Source organism: Leucopleurus acutus (genome assembly GCF_964270905.1).
Source record: "Leucopleurus acutus genome assembly, chromosome: 8".
Taxonomy (NCBI): Eukaryota; Metazoa; Chordata; class Mammalia; order Artiodactyla; family Delphinidae; genus Leucopleurus; species Leucopleurus acutus.
In genome coordinates, this window is record NC_139151.1 from 22,442,273 (window position 1) to 22,459,982 (window position 17,710).

The 17,710-nt window shown below is 37.3% G+C and overlaps 1 protein-coding gene across 1 annotated transcript in view; it reads left to right on the forward strand.

The window, feature by feature from the left end:
* ARHGAP20 (Rho GTPase activating protein 20) overlaps positions 1 to 17,710 on the forward strand; it is a gene marked incomplete at both ends in the record, with an annotated part of 148,318 nt that overhangs the window by 78,510 nt on the left and 52,098 nt on the right. The window contains one exon of the mRNA XM_082845165.1: positions 11,879 to 12,043. Coding sequence (XP_082701291.1) covers positions 11,879 to 12,043 — 165 coding nt within the window. The remainder of the gene's footprint in view (positions 1 to 11,878; positions 12,044 to 17,710) is intronic.

Genomic DNA, 17,710 nt, shown 5'->3' on the forward strand with positions numbered 1-17,710 from the left:
CATTGTCATCAGAAAGCAGTTATTCATTGAATATGTAAAGCCAAAATGCAAAAAATGATTTTCCCCTTGCAAAAATTTCCTGCCAGGCAGTTAAGAAACTAGAGCTATGTAAAATGCTGTAAGCCATTTCTTCATTCATTCATTGCTTGCTAGCCTTGTCCTTGCTCCGTTTTCACAAGAGTAAGTTAAATTTTATTCTTGTTTTCTATAAATTTGAAAATCACTACGTAATACAAGATGCTATTATGCCTCCTCCTATTCCCCCACCCCAGAAGATTTTGAAATAGGAAGGATTTTTCTGTGTGATGGTGAATCTGGGTCTTTCTGTTTAATTCCAATCTATAATATTAACATAGTAACTCCATTTCCCTTTTATTTCAAAGGACTTCAGTTGATTTATTTGCCTTGTTATTCACTTCTTCATCGCTGCAAATTATATATAGTATGTGCTTAATTAGTAATTAGTGAGCATAACAGAATTCACTTATTTGGAATGGTAACTATACCTCAAAAAACACAGGAAATGATGGAACAGATCTTAAAATTTCACTTTACCTTAAGTAGAAATAAATGCTATTTATACTTAGTTTAAAAACACAGTTATAGAATTTTAGAATGTTAGAACCAGTCTTAGAGAGTTGGAAGAGAACAGTAGTTTTCAAACTTCAGCATGCATTAGAATCATCTGAGTGGCTTGTTAAAATACAAAATGCTCAGGCAACCCTCCAAAGTTTCTGATTCAGTAAGTCTGAGGTGGCCCTGAGACTCTGCATTTTTAAGAAGTTCCTAGTTGTTGCTGATGCCACTTGTGGGGAAACCACACTTTAAGAACAACTGTAATAGAGGAAAGGATGGCTGATTACTCAGATATTACCTCAGAGAGTTATCAAGATAGTGTGTGGTTCTCAGCCCTTTAGTATACCCAGGAGAGATCAGACACTGAGACCCATACTATTCAAATCCAAGAAACATAGATAAGCCAGAATCTCCATTTATTGCAGCTGCCATGTGAACCGGATACTTGGGATGACAGAGCATGGTCTCTTATACCCTATACTTTGATGGAGACCCTGACAAATTCTTGTTCTTTGAGCTCCTTTAAAAATTAGACTAATACAAGAAATATCTCATAGTTCTTGTCATTATTGTTATTACTGTTGCTTGGATTTTACACTGGCTTGTTTCCCTGAGGCCACTTTCATGTATGCTTATCCTTGCCTTTATAAACTATACTTTAGGATAGGGTTGTTTTCACAGAATTTCCCTCTCATCAGTAATCTTATCATTTTCTTTTTAATTTTCTATTGATGCATAGTTGATGTATAATATTATGTAAGTTACAGGTGTACAATATAGTGATTCATAATTTTTAAAGGTTATTTTCCACTTACAGTTATTATAAAATATTGGCTATATTCCTTTGTTTTACAGTATATCCTTATATCATATTTTATACGTAATATCATGTACCTCTTAATTCCCTACCCCTATGTTGCCATTCTCACCTTCCCTCTCCCCACTGGTAACCACTAGTTTGTTCTTTGTATCTGCGAGTATGCTTCTTTTTAATTATATTCACTAGTTTCCTGTAGTTTTTAGATTCTGCATAGAAGTGATATCATACAGTATTTGTCTTTCTCTGTCTGATTTATTTCAATTTACATAATACCCTTCAAGTCATTCAATGTTGTTGCAGATGGCAAAATTTCATTCTTTTTTTATGGCTGAATAGTATTCCATTGTATGTATGTATGTATATATATATGTATGTATATATATATAGATATATATATATACCACATCTTCTTTCTCCATTCATCTGTTGATGGACACTTAGGTTGCTTTCATATCTTGGCTATTGTAAATAATGCTGCTGTGAACATTGGGGTGCATGTATCTTTCGAATTAGTGTTTTTCTTTGTTTTTGGATATATACCCAGGAGTAGAATTCCTTGGTCAAATGGTAGTTCTATTTTTAGCTTTTTGAGAAACCTCCATAATGTTTTCTACAGTGGCCGCACCAATTTACATTCCTACTAATGGTATATGAGGATTCCCTTTTCTCCACGTCCTCACCAACATTTGTTACTTGTGTTCTTATTGATGATAGCCATTCTGACAGGTGTGAGGTGATATCTCATTGTGGTTTTGATTTGCATTTACCTGATGATTAGCAATGTTGAGCATCTTTTCATGTGCCTTTTGGCCATTTGTGTGTCCTCTTTGGAGAAATGTCTGTTCAGGTCTTCTGACCATTTTTAAATCAGGTTATTTGTTTTCTGATGTATGAGCTGTTTATATATATTGGATATTAAACCCCTTATCAGTCATATCATTTGCGAATATTCTCTCCCATTCAGTAGGCTGTCTTTTTGTTTTGTCAGTAGTGTCCTTTGCTGTGCAAAAGATTTTAAGTTTAATTAGGTCCCATTTGCTTATTTTTGCTTCTATTTTGTTTGCTTTAGGAGATGGATCCAAAAAATTATTGCTACAATTTATGTCAAAAAGAGTTCTGCTTATGTTTTCTTCTAGGAGTTTTATGGTTTCCAATCTTACATTTAGGTCTTTAATCCATTTTAAATTTATTTTGTTTATTGGTGTTAGAGAATGTTCTAATTTCATTCTTCTACATGTAGCTGTCCAGTTTTCCTAGCACAACTTATTGAAGAGACTGTCTTTTCTTCATTGTATATTCTTGCTTCCTTTGTAATGGATTAATTGACCAAATACATTATTATTGACCAATATATTATTAATTAATAATTAATTAATCTGGTCTCTCCAGTTCCATTTACCTATGTGTATCTTTTTGTGCCAGTATCATACTGTTTTGATTACTGTGGCTTTGTAGGATAATCTGAAGTCAGGGATCATGATTCCTCCAGCTTTCTTCTTTTTTCTCAAGATTGTTTTGGCTATACAAAGCCTTTTGTGTTTCCATACAAATTTTAAAATTATTTTTTCTAGTTCTGTGAAAAATGTCCTTGGTGTTTTGATGGGGATTGCATTGAATCTATGGATTGCCTTGGGAAGCATGGTCATTTTAACAATATTGATTCTTTCAATCTAAGAACGTGATATATCTTTCCATCTGTGTCATCTTTAATTTCTTTCATCAGTGTCTTACAGTTTTCAGAGTACAGGTCCTTTGCCTCCTGAGGTAGGTTTATTCCTAGATATTTTATTCTTTTTGCTATGATGGTAAATTGGATTGTTTCCTTAATTTCTTTTTCTGATTTTTCATTGTTAGTGTATAGGAATGCCAGAGATTTCTGTGCATTCATTTTGTATCCTGCAATCTTACCAAATTCATTGATTAGTTCTAGTAGTTTTCTGGTGGCATCTTTAGGATTTTCTATGTATAGTATCATGTCATCTGCAAACAATGAGAGTTTTACTTCTTCCTTTCCAGTTTGACTTCCTTTTATTTCTTTTTCTTCTCTGATTGCTGTGGCCAGGACTTCCAATACTGTGTTGAATAAAAGTGGCAAGAGTGGGCATCCCTGACTCATTCCTGATCTTAGAGGAAATACTTTCAGCTTTTCACCATCCAGTATGGGGTTAGCTGTGGGTTTGTCATATGTGGGCTTTCTTACGTTGAGGTTTATTCCCTCTATGCCCACTTTCTGGGGAGTTTTGTCATAAATGGATGCTGAATCTTGTCAAACGCTTTTTGTCAAAAGCATCTATTGAGATGATCATATGGTTTTTATTCTTCAGTTTGTTAATGTGGTATATCACATTGATTGATTTACAGATAATGAAAATTACTTGCATCCCTGGGATAAATCCCATTTGTTCCTGGTGTATGATACTTTTAATATGTTGTTGGATTTATTTTGCTGATATTTTGTTGAGGGTTTTTGCATCTGTATTCATCAGTGATAGTGGTCTGTAATTTTCCTTTTTCGTGTGACATCTTTGTCTGGTTTTGGTATCAAGGTGATGCTGACCTCATAGAATGAGCCCAGGAATATTCCTTCTCCTGCCATTTTTTGGAATATTTTGAGAACAATAGGTGTCAACTTTTCTCTAAATGTTTGGTAGAATTCACCTGTGAAGCCATATGGTACTGGACTTTTGTTTGTTGGGAGTTCTTAAGTTATTGATTTAATTTAATTACTGGTAGCTGGTGTGTTCAAATTTTCTGTTTCTTCTTAGTTCAGTCTTGGGAGATTTACCTTTCTAAGAATTTGTCCATTTCTTCCAGGTTGTGCATTTTTGGCATATAGTTGTTTGTAGTAGTCTTTTGTGATCCTTTGAATTTTTGTGGTGTCAGTTGTAACTTCTCCTTTTTCATTTCTGATTTTAGTGATTTGGGCCCTCTCCCTTTTTTTCTTGAGTGTCTGACTAAATGTTTATCAATTTTGTTTATGTTTTCCAGGAACCAGCTTTTAGCTTCCTTGAACTTTTCTATTTTTTTTAATCTCTATTTTATTTATTTCTACTCTGATCTTTATAATTTCTTTCCTTCTACTAACTTTGGGCTTTGTTTGTTCTTGCTCTAGTTCCTTTAGGTGTAAGGTTAGATGGTTTATTTGAGATTTTTCTTGTTTCCTGAGGTAAGTTTGTATTGCTATAAAATTCCCTTTTATAACTGCTTTTGCTGAGTACCATCAGTTTTTGGATCATTGTGCTTTTGTTTTCATTTGTCTCTAGGTATTTTTTGATTTCCTCTTTGATTTCTTCAGTGATCCATTGGTTGTTTAGTAGTGTATTGTTTAGCCTCCACATGTTTATGATTTTTGCATTTTTTTTCTTGTAGTTGGTTTCAGTCTCATAGCATTGTGATCAGAAAAGATGCTTGATCTGATTTCAATTTTCTTAAATTTACCAAGCGTTGTTTTGTAGCCTAGCATGTGATTTATCCTGGAGAACATTCTGTGTGCACTTGAAAAAAACATGTATTCTGCTGCTTTCAGATAGAATGCTTTACATGCATCAATTAAGTTCTTCTGCTCTAATGTGTCATTTAAGGCTAGTGTTTCCTTATTGATTTTCTTTCTGGGTGATTTGTCCATTGATATAAGTGGTGTGTCAAAGCCCCCTATTATTATTGTGTTACTGTGGATTTCTCCCTTTATGCCCATTAACATTTGCTATGTACTTAGGTGCTCCAATGTTGGGTGCATATATATTTATAATTGTTCTATCTTCTTGGATTGATCCTTTCATCATTATGTAGTGTCCTTCTTTAACAGTCTTTACTATATAATCTCTTTTGTCTGATATAAGATAGAAATGCTTATATTAGTTTCTTTTGATTTGCATGGAATATCTTTTTTCATACCCTCACTTTCAGTCTGTGTGTGTCTTCAGATCTGAAGCAAGTCTCTAGTAGGCAGAACATATTTAGGTCTGTTTTTTGTGTCCATTCAGTTACTGTGTTTTGATGGTAGAATTTAGTCCATGTACATTTAAGGTAATTATTAATATGTATGTTCTTATTGCCATTTTGTTACTTGTTTTGGGGTTGTTATTGTAGGTCTTTTTTTTCTTTCTTCTTTTATTCTCTTCTCTTGTGATTTGATGACTGTCTTTAGTGTTATGTTTGGATTCCTTTTTCTTTTTTTGTGTATATCTATTATAGGTTGTTGGTTTATTGTTACCATGAGGCTTTTATGTAGCCGTGTGTGTGTATACACAATTATTTAAAGTTGCTGATCTCTTAAGTTTGAAAGCAGTTTAACAACCCTGTATTTTTACCTGCCCCCCATGTTTACTGTTTGTGACATCATATTTTACATCCTTTTGTGTATCCCTTAACTACTTGCTGTGTATATAGATGATTTTACTACTTTTGTCCTTTAACCTTCCTACTAGCTTTATATGTGGTTGGCCTACTATCTTTACTGTATATTTGCCATTACCAATGAGATTTTTCCTTTCATAATTTTCATATTTCTAGTTGTGGCCTTTTCTGTTTAGAGAAATCACTTTAACATTTTTTATTATGTTGGTTTTGTGGTGCTGAACTCTTACCTCTTCCTTCTCTGTAAAACTTTTGATCTCTCCTCCAAATCTGAAGGAAAGCCTTGCTGGGTAGAGATTTCGTGGTTGTAGGTTTTTCTCTTTCATCATTGAAAATATATCATGTCATTTCCTTCTGGCCTGCAGATTTTCTGCTGAAAAGTCAGCTGATTGCCTTCTGAGAGTTCCTTTGTAGGTAAGTTGTTGCTTTTCCCTTGCTGCTTTTCATAAGTATTCTATCTTTATTTTTAGGCATTTTAATCACAGTGTGTTTTGGGGTTGTCCTCTTTGGGTTGATTCTGTATGAGACTGTTTCTTTTCTCAACTTAGGGAAGTTTTCAGTTTTCGTGTCTTCAAATATGTTCTCTGCCCCTTTCACTCTCTCTTGTCCTTCTGGGATCCCTGTATTGGGAATATTGGTGCACTAGATGTTGTCCTAGAGCTCTCAAACTCTCCTTATTCCTTTTCATTCTTTTTGCTGTTCAGCATCAGTGATTTCCACTACCCTGGCTACTATCTTGCTGATTCATTCTTCTGTATTATTTAGTCTACTGTTGATTCCTTCTAATGTATTTTTCATTTCAGTTATTGTATTCTTCATTTCTGTTTGGGTGTTCTTTAAATTTTCTAACTCTTTGTTAAAAATTTCTGACTTCTCACTCTGTGCATCCATTCTATTCCCAAGTTCTTTGATCACCTTTACAGTCACTACCCTAAACTTCTTCTCATGTAGATTTCCTATCTTCACTTCACTTAATTCTTCTCCTGCGGTTTTTATCTTGTTCCTTTGTCTGGAACATTTTCCTCTGTCACCTCATTTTGCCTAAGTTGCTCTATTTTTATGTATCTGGTAGATTGGTTATGATTCCTAACCTTGGAGAAGTTGCCTTTTGTAGGGTATGTCCTACGTGTTCCAGTAGCACAGTCCCCTCTCATCACCCAATCTATATGCTCTAGAAGTTCCCCTATGAGGGCTGCATGTATCCTTCTGTTGTGGCAGGCTGACTATGTAGATGGTCTGGAGGCTTGGATGGCCCAGGGTTTTACCTTGTGCAGAGGCTGTCAGCCACTGGTTGTTGGGACTGGGTCACAACGTGGCTGACTGTGGAACCCCAGGGGGCCCCGGGGCTTCTGCTATCTCACTGGTTTGCAGAGTCAGGGTCCAGAGGACTCCAGGGCTATTGCTCACCCACTGGGTGAAGCCAGGTCCTGGGGTTCATGCTGGACTATTGCCAGGCAGAGCTGGGTCCTGGAAGCTGGTTGCAGAGCCCAGGGATCCCAGAGTTCGTGTCAGGTCACTGGTTGGGGGAGGGTTTCCTGATACAGTTGGGTATGGGGTCCAGGGTGTCTCAGAGCTTGTGTCAGCCTGCTAGTGGGCAGGGCTGAGGCCCAGCTGGTCTCACAGCAAGGTCTGGCCTGCTGTGAGCCGGCCGGGTACCGTAGGCTGCAGGATAGTGGTTTTCTTGTCTGCCCCCTGGTGGATAAGACTGGTCTAGAGGCTAGTGCAGGCTTCCTGTAGGGCAGTGGGGAACCCAGGGGTTTCCAGAGATGGTGCCTGCCCAATGGTGAATGGAGCTGTGTCCAGGGCCTTCTGGTGGGCAGGGCCATGTCTAGAGGCATGTCTAGAGGTGGGTGTGGACTCAGGAGGTCTTCAGGCAGCCTGTCTGCTAATGGGTGGAACTTTGTCCCCACCCAGTTAGTTGCTTGGCATGAGGCATCCCAACACTGGCACCTACAGGCTGTTGGGGCTATGTCTTGGCACTAATGAGCCAGAGGGAGCATCCCACAATGTCACCTGCAAGCACCAGCTTCCACGTAGTAGAAGAAGCTTCCAAGAATGGTTGCCGCCAGTGTCTATTTCCCCAGGGTGAGCCACAGCCACCCACCCCTTGCCTGTCTGGGGGACTCTCCAAGACCAGCAGATAGGTCTGTCCCAGGCTTCTATCAAATTACTGCTTTTGCCCTGGGTCCTGGTACATGTGAGATTTTGGGTGCACCCTTTAAGAGCGAAGTCTCTATTTCCCTCCAGTCCTGTGGGGCTCCCGAAATTAAGCTCTGCTGCCTTCAGAGTCAAATGCTCTGGGGGCTTTTCTTCCTGGTACAAGACCCCTGGGCTGGGGAACCTGATGTGGGGCTCAGAGCTCTCACTCCAGTGGGAGGACCTCTGCAATGTAATTATTCTTCCATTTGTGGGTCACCCACCCTAGGGTATGGGACTTGACAATATCACGAGTCCACCCCTCCTACCTATCTCATTGTGGTTCCTTCTTTATGTCCTTAGTTGTAGAAGATCTTTTCTGATAGGTTCTGGTCTTTTTCAGTGAGGGTTATTCTGCATATAGTTGTGATTTTGGTATGTTTGTGAGAGGAGGTGAGCTCAAGGTCTTTCTCCTCTGCTGTCTTGGCCCAACCTCTCTCATCAGTAATCTTAATTCCACCTTTTGAGTACATGTTAGTATAGTTAGTCACGTATACAAATTATAAAAGGAATTTAAAGACCTTCTACTCCAACTGCCTTACTTTACAATGAGGAAACTGAGGCAGCCAAAATAACTCACCATGTCACACTACTTAGGAAAAAGTCTTAGATTAGCCCACACCCTCCCCTACCCCCATCAAGTCCTAAACTACTGAGCTCAACTGCCATGGGTGGAGGAGGAATCTGAGTTGGTATGAATGAAGTTCTTTTCCTTTTGAAAGGCTACATGGAATTTTTTAAAGTAAGTGTTTTGAACATACTTAACTTGTAAGTCCCCTTCACTTAACAGCAGTGTGTTTTAACTGCTATGAACATCAGCTTCCAAATCTGTAAAATGAGAGATGGTACCTACCTTCAGGGCTTAGGTATTGTTTCTCTCTTCTTCCTCCCTTTCCTCTTAAAGTCACTTTCTAGTGTTAAGCTGTTGAAAAATAACCAGATTTACTGCCTTTAATTCTTCACTATTCTTTTCACTCCTCATCTCAAACCCTAGACCATTTGAGTTCTGCCCTCACCATTTTCCTGGAACTGTTTTGTTGAAGGTCTTAATGAACAACTGATGACTTTTTTCCCAGACATCTTCTCAGTCTTCAACTTGTTATCCCCTTCACCAGTTTCAGTACTACAGACCACCACTGCTTTTTATTCTTCTTTTTCTGCTGCTTTATTCACTACTCTCCATCTTGTTCACAGATTCTCCTCCTTTCTTCACCCCTTCAGATTACATTTTTTTCAGGGATGTGTTTCTGCCTTTTTTCTTATTCTTTGCCCCTTTGGGCAGTTCTAGTCATTCCCATAGTATTATTTATGCATCTGTCTTTGTATGATAACAAATATGACATCTCTTTTAAGTGCTGGCTGCCTGCCTTATCTCCCCATGTCACCTAGTCCCCTGGTAATTCCACACTCAGTATATTTGAAGCTGCACTCATCTCTTCTTCCCCAGCCACAATGTGTTTTCTCTACTGTGTTCTTCATCTTCGTTAATCTCAAAAATGTGTATGTGAATACAGGAGACTTAGATTATCCAAGGCAATTTAAAAAAAAGAAAAGTTGGTAGATTTATACTACCTAATTTCATGATTTACTGTAAAGATAGAATAATAAGGCAATGTGGTTCTGGCATAGATTAATTCTTAAAAGGATCAGTGAAACAGAATAGACAGCCTAGAAATAGACCCATGGTCTTACAGTCATGTGATTTTCAACAAAGGTACCAAAGCAATCCACTGAGGAAAGGAAAACCTTTTGTGCATATGGTGCTGGAACAATATGGTATTCATATAGAAAAACAAAATGAAGCTTAGTGCCTACCTTATACCATAAACCAAAATTAATTTAAGATAGATCATAGACTTAGATGTAAAAACTAAAATCATACAGGTTTTAGTGGAAAACAGGAGAGTATCTTCATGACTTGGGGGTAGGCAAAGATTTCTTAGAAAGGACACAGAAAACAAATACCATTTTAAAAATGATAAATTAGAATTCATCAAAATTTTAAACTTTTTACGTTTTAAGAAAATGTACAGGCAAATCACAGACTGGGAGAAAATATTTGCAAAACATTTGACAGAGGATATATATATGTGTATATATATATGTATATTGTATAGGTATGTATGTGCATATGTGTGTATATATATGTATATCAGGAGATAGATACAGGATATATAAAAAATCCCTACAACTCAATAATAAAAAGATACATAACACAATATTTTTAAGTAGGCAAAATATTTGGAGACAGTTCACAAATTAATATATACAAATAACCAATAAGAACATGAGTGTTCAACGTTATTAGTCATCAGAGAAATGCACATTAAAATCTTAATGAGACGCTACTATATATACACTAGAATGGCCAAAATTTAGAAGATTGATAATGCAAATGTTGACATGGTTGTAAAGTAACTAGAATTATCCTGCACTATTGTTGAAAATATAAATTGGTACAACCACTTTGGAAAACTTACTGGTATTTTTTTTCTAAAAATAAACATAACACCTATTCTGTGACCCAGCAGTTCCACTGTGAGATATTTCTCCAAGAAAAATGTAAACATAGGTCATAAAAAAGATCAACAGAAGTTTAATAGCAGTTTTATTCATAGTAGCTAAAAACTGGAGAGAGCCCACGTGTCCATCAGTAGGAGAATGAATAAGCAAACTGATATATTTATACAGTGGAATACTGTTCATCAGTATAAAGGAATGGGTTACTAATAAACATAACAAAAACATGCTGAGTAAGAAATATCTTACACGAAAAGAGTACATACTAAGGTTTTGTTAATATGAAATTCTAGAATAGGCAAAACTAATCTTCAGTGGGAAGAAAAATCATAATAATGGTTGCCTTGGGGTTGATGGAGTAGGGATTGACTGTTGTAAGGAATTTGAGGGACTTGGGGACTGATCAATGAAAAAAATATGACCCTTGGACAGGTTTGCATAAGAAAGGAAGTCCCTTACAGCATGAGACAATCTAGAGGTTTATGGCCAAAGGACCACTATCCTAAAAAGGAGGAGGGCAAAGGAATTCCTGAGGGGAAGGAGATTGGAGTGGGTGGCTCTGGAGATTACATGTCTAAATGATGTTGCTCAGTAGCACGGTGGGGAGTCTGGGTCAGAGAACTCCAAAGGTAGTAGTGACTTGGGTCTTATAACCACAAGCCTCTGTCTTATCATTGGCTAGCAGGTGTTGGGTGTAGTTTTGTGGAGTATACAAAGCAGGCAAGCTATAAAATGGTTAAAAATCTGCTTGTTTTGGGTTATTTTTTAAATAATTGGGTATATTAAGTTCCAGCAGACTTTGGAGCTAATGGATCTCAGCCTGCAACAAAGAGATAAACAACTTGAGCCAATACATAGAGGCTGTCTTCGTCTAATTACTATAACAACTGAAAAGGGATAAAAGGAAATTTTTTGGAGTGATGATAATGTTCTATATCTTGATAAGGGTTTAAATTACACAAGTGAATACGTTTGTCAAAACTCAGAAAATATACACCTAAGAATTGTGCATTTCACTGTACATGATATGCATGCTGAAGTATTTAGGGGGAAATGTATGCAGATTTTACTGAAATGTCAAAAATAGAATGGGTTAATTGAGAGAGAGTTAGATAGTTATCTGATAAAGCAAGTACAGTAAAATTTTAATGGTAGAATCTAGTTTGGGATATACATATGTTTATTATAAAACTTTTAATTTTGCTTTTTGTTTAAAAAATTTTATAATAAAATATTAAGGACCACCATGTGGAGACAGACTGAGGGACCTGTTAGAAAACTATGCCATTGCATTAAAAAAATTATAGAGCTTTATATTTCTTGACCAAATTTAACCTATAATTTTTTGTACAAACTCAATCCTATATTTTATCATTTGACTAAAGATCTGTGGTGTTTGATCTGTTACAGGGAAAGTCCTTCTGCTAGCGTGGACACATGTGCATTTCTGTCATCATTTTTGTGCTCCAATAGAACTCTGCTAATTGATGGCCGGGTAGAACTGAAAAGAGGTCTGCAGAGGCAGGAGCGACATCTTTTCCTGTTCAATGATCTGTTTATCGTGGCCAAAATCAAGTAGGTATTCTGGACGCTCTCTCCTGGTTATCATTATAAAATTGCATTTCCACCAACAAAGGTAACCTTTATATTCAATGTTCACTGTAAGAATATCTGGCCTCTGTTACCATAACTAATATCTGAAGTGAGTCTTATGTTTGTTTTGTTTTGATTTGGTTTTGAAAAGATGTTTTAATTATTTATTCATTCAACAAGTGTTCATTTAAGTCCCACTCTGTGCCATTCTCTGAATAAATAAAGGGGATACAGTGAAGAATATGATGGGTACAGTCCCTGCTTTTTGATGCTTTCATTCTAATGTGTGTAGGGAGAAATGACAAATTGTGCTTAATGCTGTGAAGAAAATACGGTGAAGTGAAATATGGGATATATGTTAGGTAGGTATAGTCGGGGGGAAATAAATCAATGAAGAATGAAAAACAACTAGCCATGCAGATATTAGGGAGATGGGTATTCTAGGCAGAGGGAACAGCAGGTACAAGGGTGGTAGGGAAAGTTTGGCCCTTTGGAGGAGTTAAAAGAAGGCCAGCATAATAAGCAGGAAGAGAGTAATATAAATTGAGATTGGAGAAATAGACAAGGATCAAGTTATCAGGACCTTTATGGGCTGCATTAATTATCTATTAATTATCTATTGCTGTATAACAAATTACCCCAAAACATAACAGTTTATGACTACAAACATACATTTTCTCTGAGTCAGGAATCTGGGAATGGCTTAGCTAGTGGTTCTGGCTCAGGGGCCCTCATGAGGTTGCAGTCAAGGTGTTGAACCAGGGTTATAGTCATCTCAGAGCTTAACTGGAGAGAATCTTGAAACTTCCCAGATCACTTTTGTGGATCCTGGCAGGCCTCAGTTCCACAATGGCTGCTTTCCAGAGTTCTTCTCCATGTAAGTTTCTCCACAGGGCTGCTTGTAACATGGTATTGTTTCCTTCAAAGTGAAAGATCCAAGAGAGTGAGGAAGAGAGTATTAAAGGGAGAGAACACCTAAAATAGAAGCTGCAGTCTTTTATAACCTAATTTTGAAAGTAGTATACCATCATTTCTGATGTAGGGGCTATTGGCCACACAGATCAACCTTGGTACAATTGGAAGGGAACTACACAGGTGTATTAGGAAGCCGGGATCGTTGGGGGCCATCTTGGAGGATGGGTACCACAAAGGCTATGATAGGAGTTTGGATTTCATTCCAAATGGTTTTAATTAGGGGAGTAGAATAATGTACATATTTTTAAAATATCATTCTGGCTATGATAGGTAATGGATTAGAGGACAGAAAAGAGTAGAAGCAAGGAGACTGGACAGGAGGTTATTGTAGTAGTCCTGATGAGATATAATGAAGGCTTTATCTGGGGAAATGGCAGTTAAAGGAAGGATGCAGACATATTTGGAATATACTTTAGAGGTAACCGAAAGAATTCACTTTTCACTCAACACTAAATGCCAGTGCAGTTACCATCCAACCTAGAACACGATAGTTACAACTTGCTCCCTCCCCCATTCTCACTATTTATGAAACATCATGAAAGAGTAGTTTAACAAATCCAGTCTCATCAAAGAGATTTTTTGTCACTAGAGAATAGTAAACTTTTTTCTACTATCCGTACCCTCACACCTAAGTTATGCCATGTCACAAATAAGATGTGGGTGGGGAGGAGATCAAGATTGTGGAGTAGGAGGACGGACGCTGAGCTCACCTCCCCCCAAAAACACATCAAAAGTGCATCTACATGAAAATAAATTCTCACTGAAAACAAACTGGAGACTGACAGAAAGACTCTTCGGCAACCAAGGCTGTAAAGAAAGATCCACAGGGAGTCAGGAAGGAAGGGAGGAGAAGCAATCAGGACTCACATCCCTAGGAAGGGAAGAGAAGAGGAAGGAGATATCATGGGCTTGCAGATCCTCCCTGGGGAGTGAGGGGTTTGAACCACATATTGGGCACCCCAGCCAGCACTGGGAAGACCAGTCCTCTTAGTTGGTTTGAAAACCACTGACTGACAGGAGGGCTGTAAGAAACCGAGACTCCACCCATGAAGAAATGGACACACTCTTGCTTACTCCCAAAACAAGGCAGAGGAAGCAGATTAAAACTGCCCAGGGCTCTGACAATAGTGAACACCCCAGCCTCACCTCTAACTCTGGTGCAATTACCAACTAGGATGAAGGCTAATGTTGCCGAGGCAAGTGTGCACTTGCAGGGGATGGAGCCAGCTCAGACCCAGCACTGCAGTTAAATGCGGCAAGGATGTTTATTGCTGGCACTCACAGAGGGCAACAGATCAGGAGCTGTCTGAAGCTCTGACTGACATGCTGGAGCCATCCCAGTGTGTGCCCTAGCTGCACCAGGTGCCTGCTCCAAATCCCTCTTGCTGCATCACTACTCCCCTCTGGGGTGAAGATACCGTGGCTAGGAGAGGGGAGAGTGCATACTTAGAGGAACAGAACCAGCTCATATCTGACCCTCAGGGCTTCTGCTCCAGCAGTATGGACCTGACCCTACCACAAATAGGGTGGTGATAGCTACTGAACATAGGAGAAACTTAGTTTACACCTGGCTCTGGCTCTAGGCCTCTGCCTCCAGCCCTACCTCTCACCAAGGTGATAGCTGCCAACACACCCTGGGGGAAGATATGACGCATGCTCTGTTCAGATCCAGCTCTCCCACCAAAGCCACTGAGAACACACATACTTGAATAGGAATACTCCCACACAAGGACACTGCTTCAAGACTGGGATAGGTAAGTATTCACCTAATTTCATAGAGACAGAGAAAGTTAAACAAAATGAGAAGAAAGAGGAATTTGTTTCAAACAAAAGAACAAGAAAAAAAACCTGAAAAAATCAACTAATGAAACAGATAAATAACTTACCAGATAAAGAGTTCAAAGTAGTAGTAATAAAAAAGCTAATTGAACTTGGGAAAAGAATAGATGAACACAGTGAGAATTTTGACAAGGAACTAGAAAATATAAAAAGTACCAGTCAGAGCTTAAGAATACAATAACTGAAATGAAAAACACTCTAGAAGGAATTAACAGACTAGATAATACAAAAGAATGCATAAGTGTTCTAGAAGATAGAATAATGAAAATCACTAATCAAAAAGAAACTGTAGGACATCAAGCATACTAACATTTGTATTATACTGGTTCCAGAGGAGAAGAGAGAGGGAAACGGGCCAAAAAGGTATTTGTGGACATTATGACTGAAAATTTCCCAAACCTGAAGAAGGAAACAGATAACTAGGTGCAGGAACCATAGAGAGTCCCAAACAAGATGAAACCAAAGAGACCCACACCAAAACATACCACATTAAAATGGCAAAAGTTAAAGATAGAGAGACTTCTAAAGGCAGCAAGGAAAAAAAAAAGTGTCACGTACAAGGAAACCCCCATAAGGCGATCAGCTGATTTTTCTACAGAAACTTTGCAGGCCAGAACAGAATGGCATGATATATTAAAAGTGCTGAGAGGGAAAAACCTACAACCTAGGTTACTCTACCTAGCAAGGTTTTCATTCAGAATTGAAGGAGAGATAAAGAACTTCTCAGACAAGCAAGAACTAAAAGAGCTCATCAATACTAACTTGACCCTAAAACATGTTAAAGAGCCTTCTCTTAGTAGAAAAGAAAAGGCTAGGAAACATACAACTAATAAAGGAAAATATACAGTAAAGGCTGTGGATCAATGACTTAAATAAGACAGTATGAAGTCTAAAGAACAAAAATTGTAAAAATCAACTATAACTAAAATAAACAGTTAAGGGATAAATATGAACTTGTGAAATAGGACATCAAAAACACAAAATGTGGGGGAAAGAAGAAAAAATGTAGATTATTTTAGAATGTGTTTGAACTTAAATGACTATCAGGTTAAAACAAGTAGATAATACGTCAACATACATGAACCCCATGGTAATCACAAATAAAAAAACCTACAATAGATACACAAAAACTAAAAAGAAAGGAACACAAATATTCCACTAAAGAAAATCATCAAACCACAAGAAAAAAGGAACAGAGAGGAAAACAAAAACACCAGAAAACCAATAACAAAATGGCAATAAGAGTACCTATCAATAATCACTTTAAATGTCATTGGAAAAAATACATCAAAAAACATTGATTGTATTAAAAAATCCAAGATCCATCTATATACTACCTACAGGAGACTTACTTCACAGCTAAAGACACATACAGCCTGAAAGTGAGGGGATGGAAAAAGATATTTCATGCAAATGGAAAAGACAAGAAAGCTGGAGTAGCAATACTCATATCAGATAAAGTAGACTTTAAAACAAAGGCTATAAGAAAAGACAAAGATGGGCATTAGGTAAGGATAAAGGGATCAATACAAGAAGAGGTATTATACTCACTGACATACATGCACCCAGTACAGGAGAATCTAAATATATCAAGCAAATGTTAAAAGAGAGAAAATGTTAAAAGGGAGAAACTGACAATAATACAATTATAGTAGGGGATGTGAGCACCCCACTTACATCAATGAACAGATCATCCAGACAGAAAATCATTAAGGCAACAGTGGTCTTAAATGGCATAATAGACCAGGTGGACTTAATAGATAGCTACAACACACTCCAACCAAACCCAGCAGAATACACATTCTTTTCAAGTGTACATGGAACATTCTCCAGGATGGATCACATACTAGGCCAGAAAACAAGTGTCACCAAATTTAACAGGATAGAAATTATATCAAGCATCTTCCAATCACAACTGTATGAAACTGGAAATCAATTACAAAAAGAAAAATGGGAAAGTCACAGACATGTGGAGACTAAACAACATGCTACAAAATAAACAATGGGTCAATGAAAAAAATCAAAGAAGAAATCAGAAAATACCTTGAGACAGATGAAAGTGGAAACAGAACACTTCAGAGTTTATGCTATGCAGCTAGAGTGGTTCTGAGAGGGAAGTTTATAGCAATACAGGCCTTCCTCAGGAAACAATCTCAAATAAACAACCTAACCTACCATCTAAAGGAGTTAGATAAAGAAGAACAACGAAAGCCCAAAGTCTTTCTTTCTTTGGCTAAGGTATTTTATTTGCTCCATTTTATGCTGAATGTTGACAATGTTTGCCTAAAATTGTTTTGAGTTTATTGTCATTCTTTTCCATACTGAATTAGAACAAGTATTAAAGCTGGATGCGACCTTAGGGACCACTTTTGATATTCATTAGAAAGCTGAATTAAAAATTATTTTTCCTATAGAAGTAGGGCTTTACATTTTTTTTAAAACAATGTTTATGAGCATCAGAGTATTTAGAAAGAAGCTGATATTATCTCTGTTAATAGCCATAGAGCACCTATTTGGAATTTACTAAAAGGAAATGAAAGTAGTTATTTCATACCCTCTTAAGCCATCACTATTCTCATATTTTATTTCCTAAACAAATAGGGAAGTAATGATGAATTCTGTGTAGGTCAAAAAGATGAGGAGAAAAAAAGTTCTGATTATTAATTCATTACCAGTAGAATTACCATCAGATTCTTGTGGAATATACCATATTCTCTACCCCAAAACATATTTAATAGACCATCTCCATCTTAGAATGGAGGGAAATCTCTCTAGAATCCTATGTATTTCAACGGTTCACTGGAATTCATACTTTTAAATTTCCATTGGAATAGT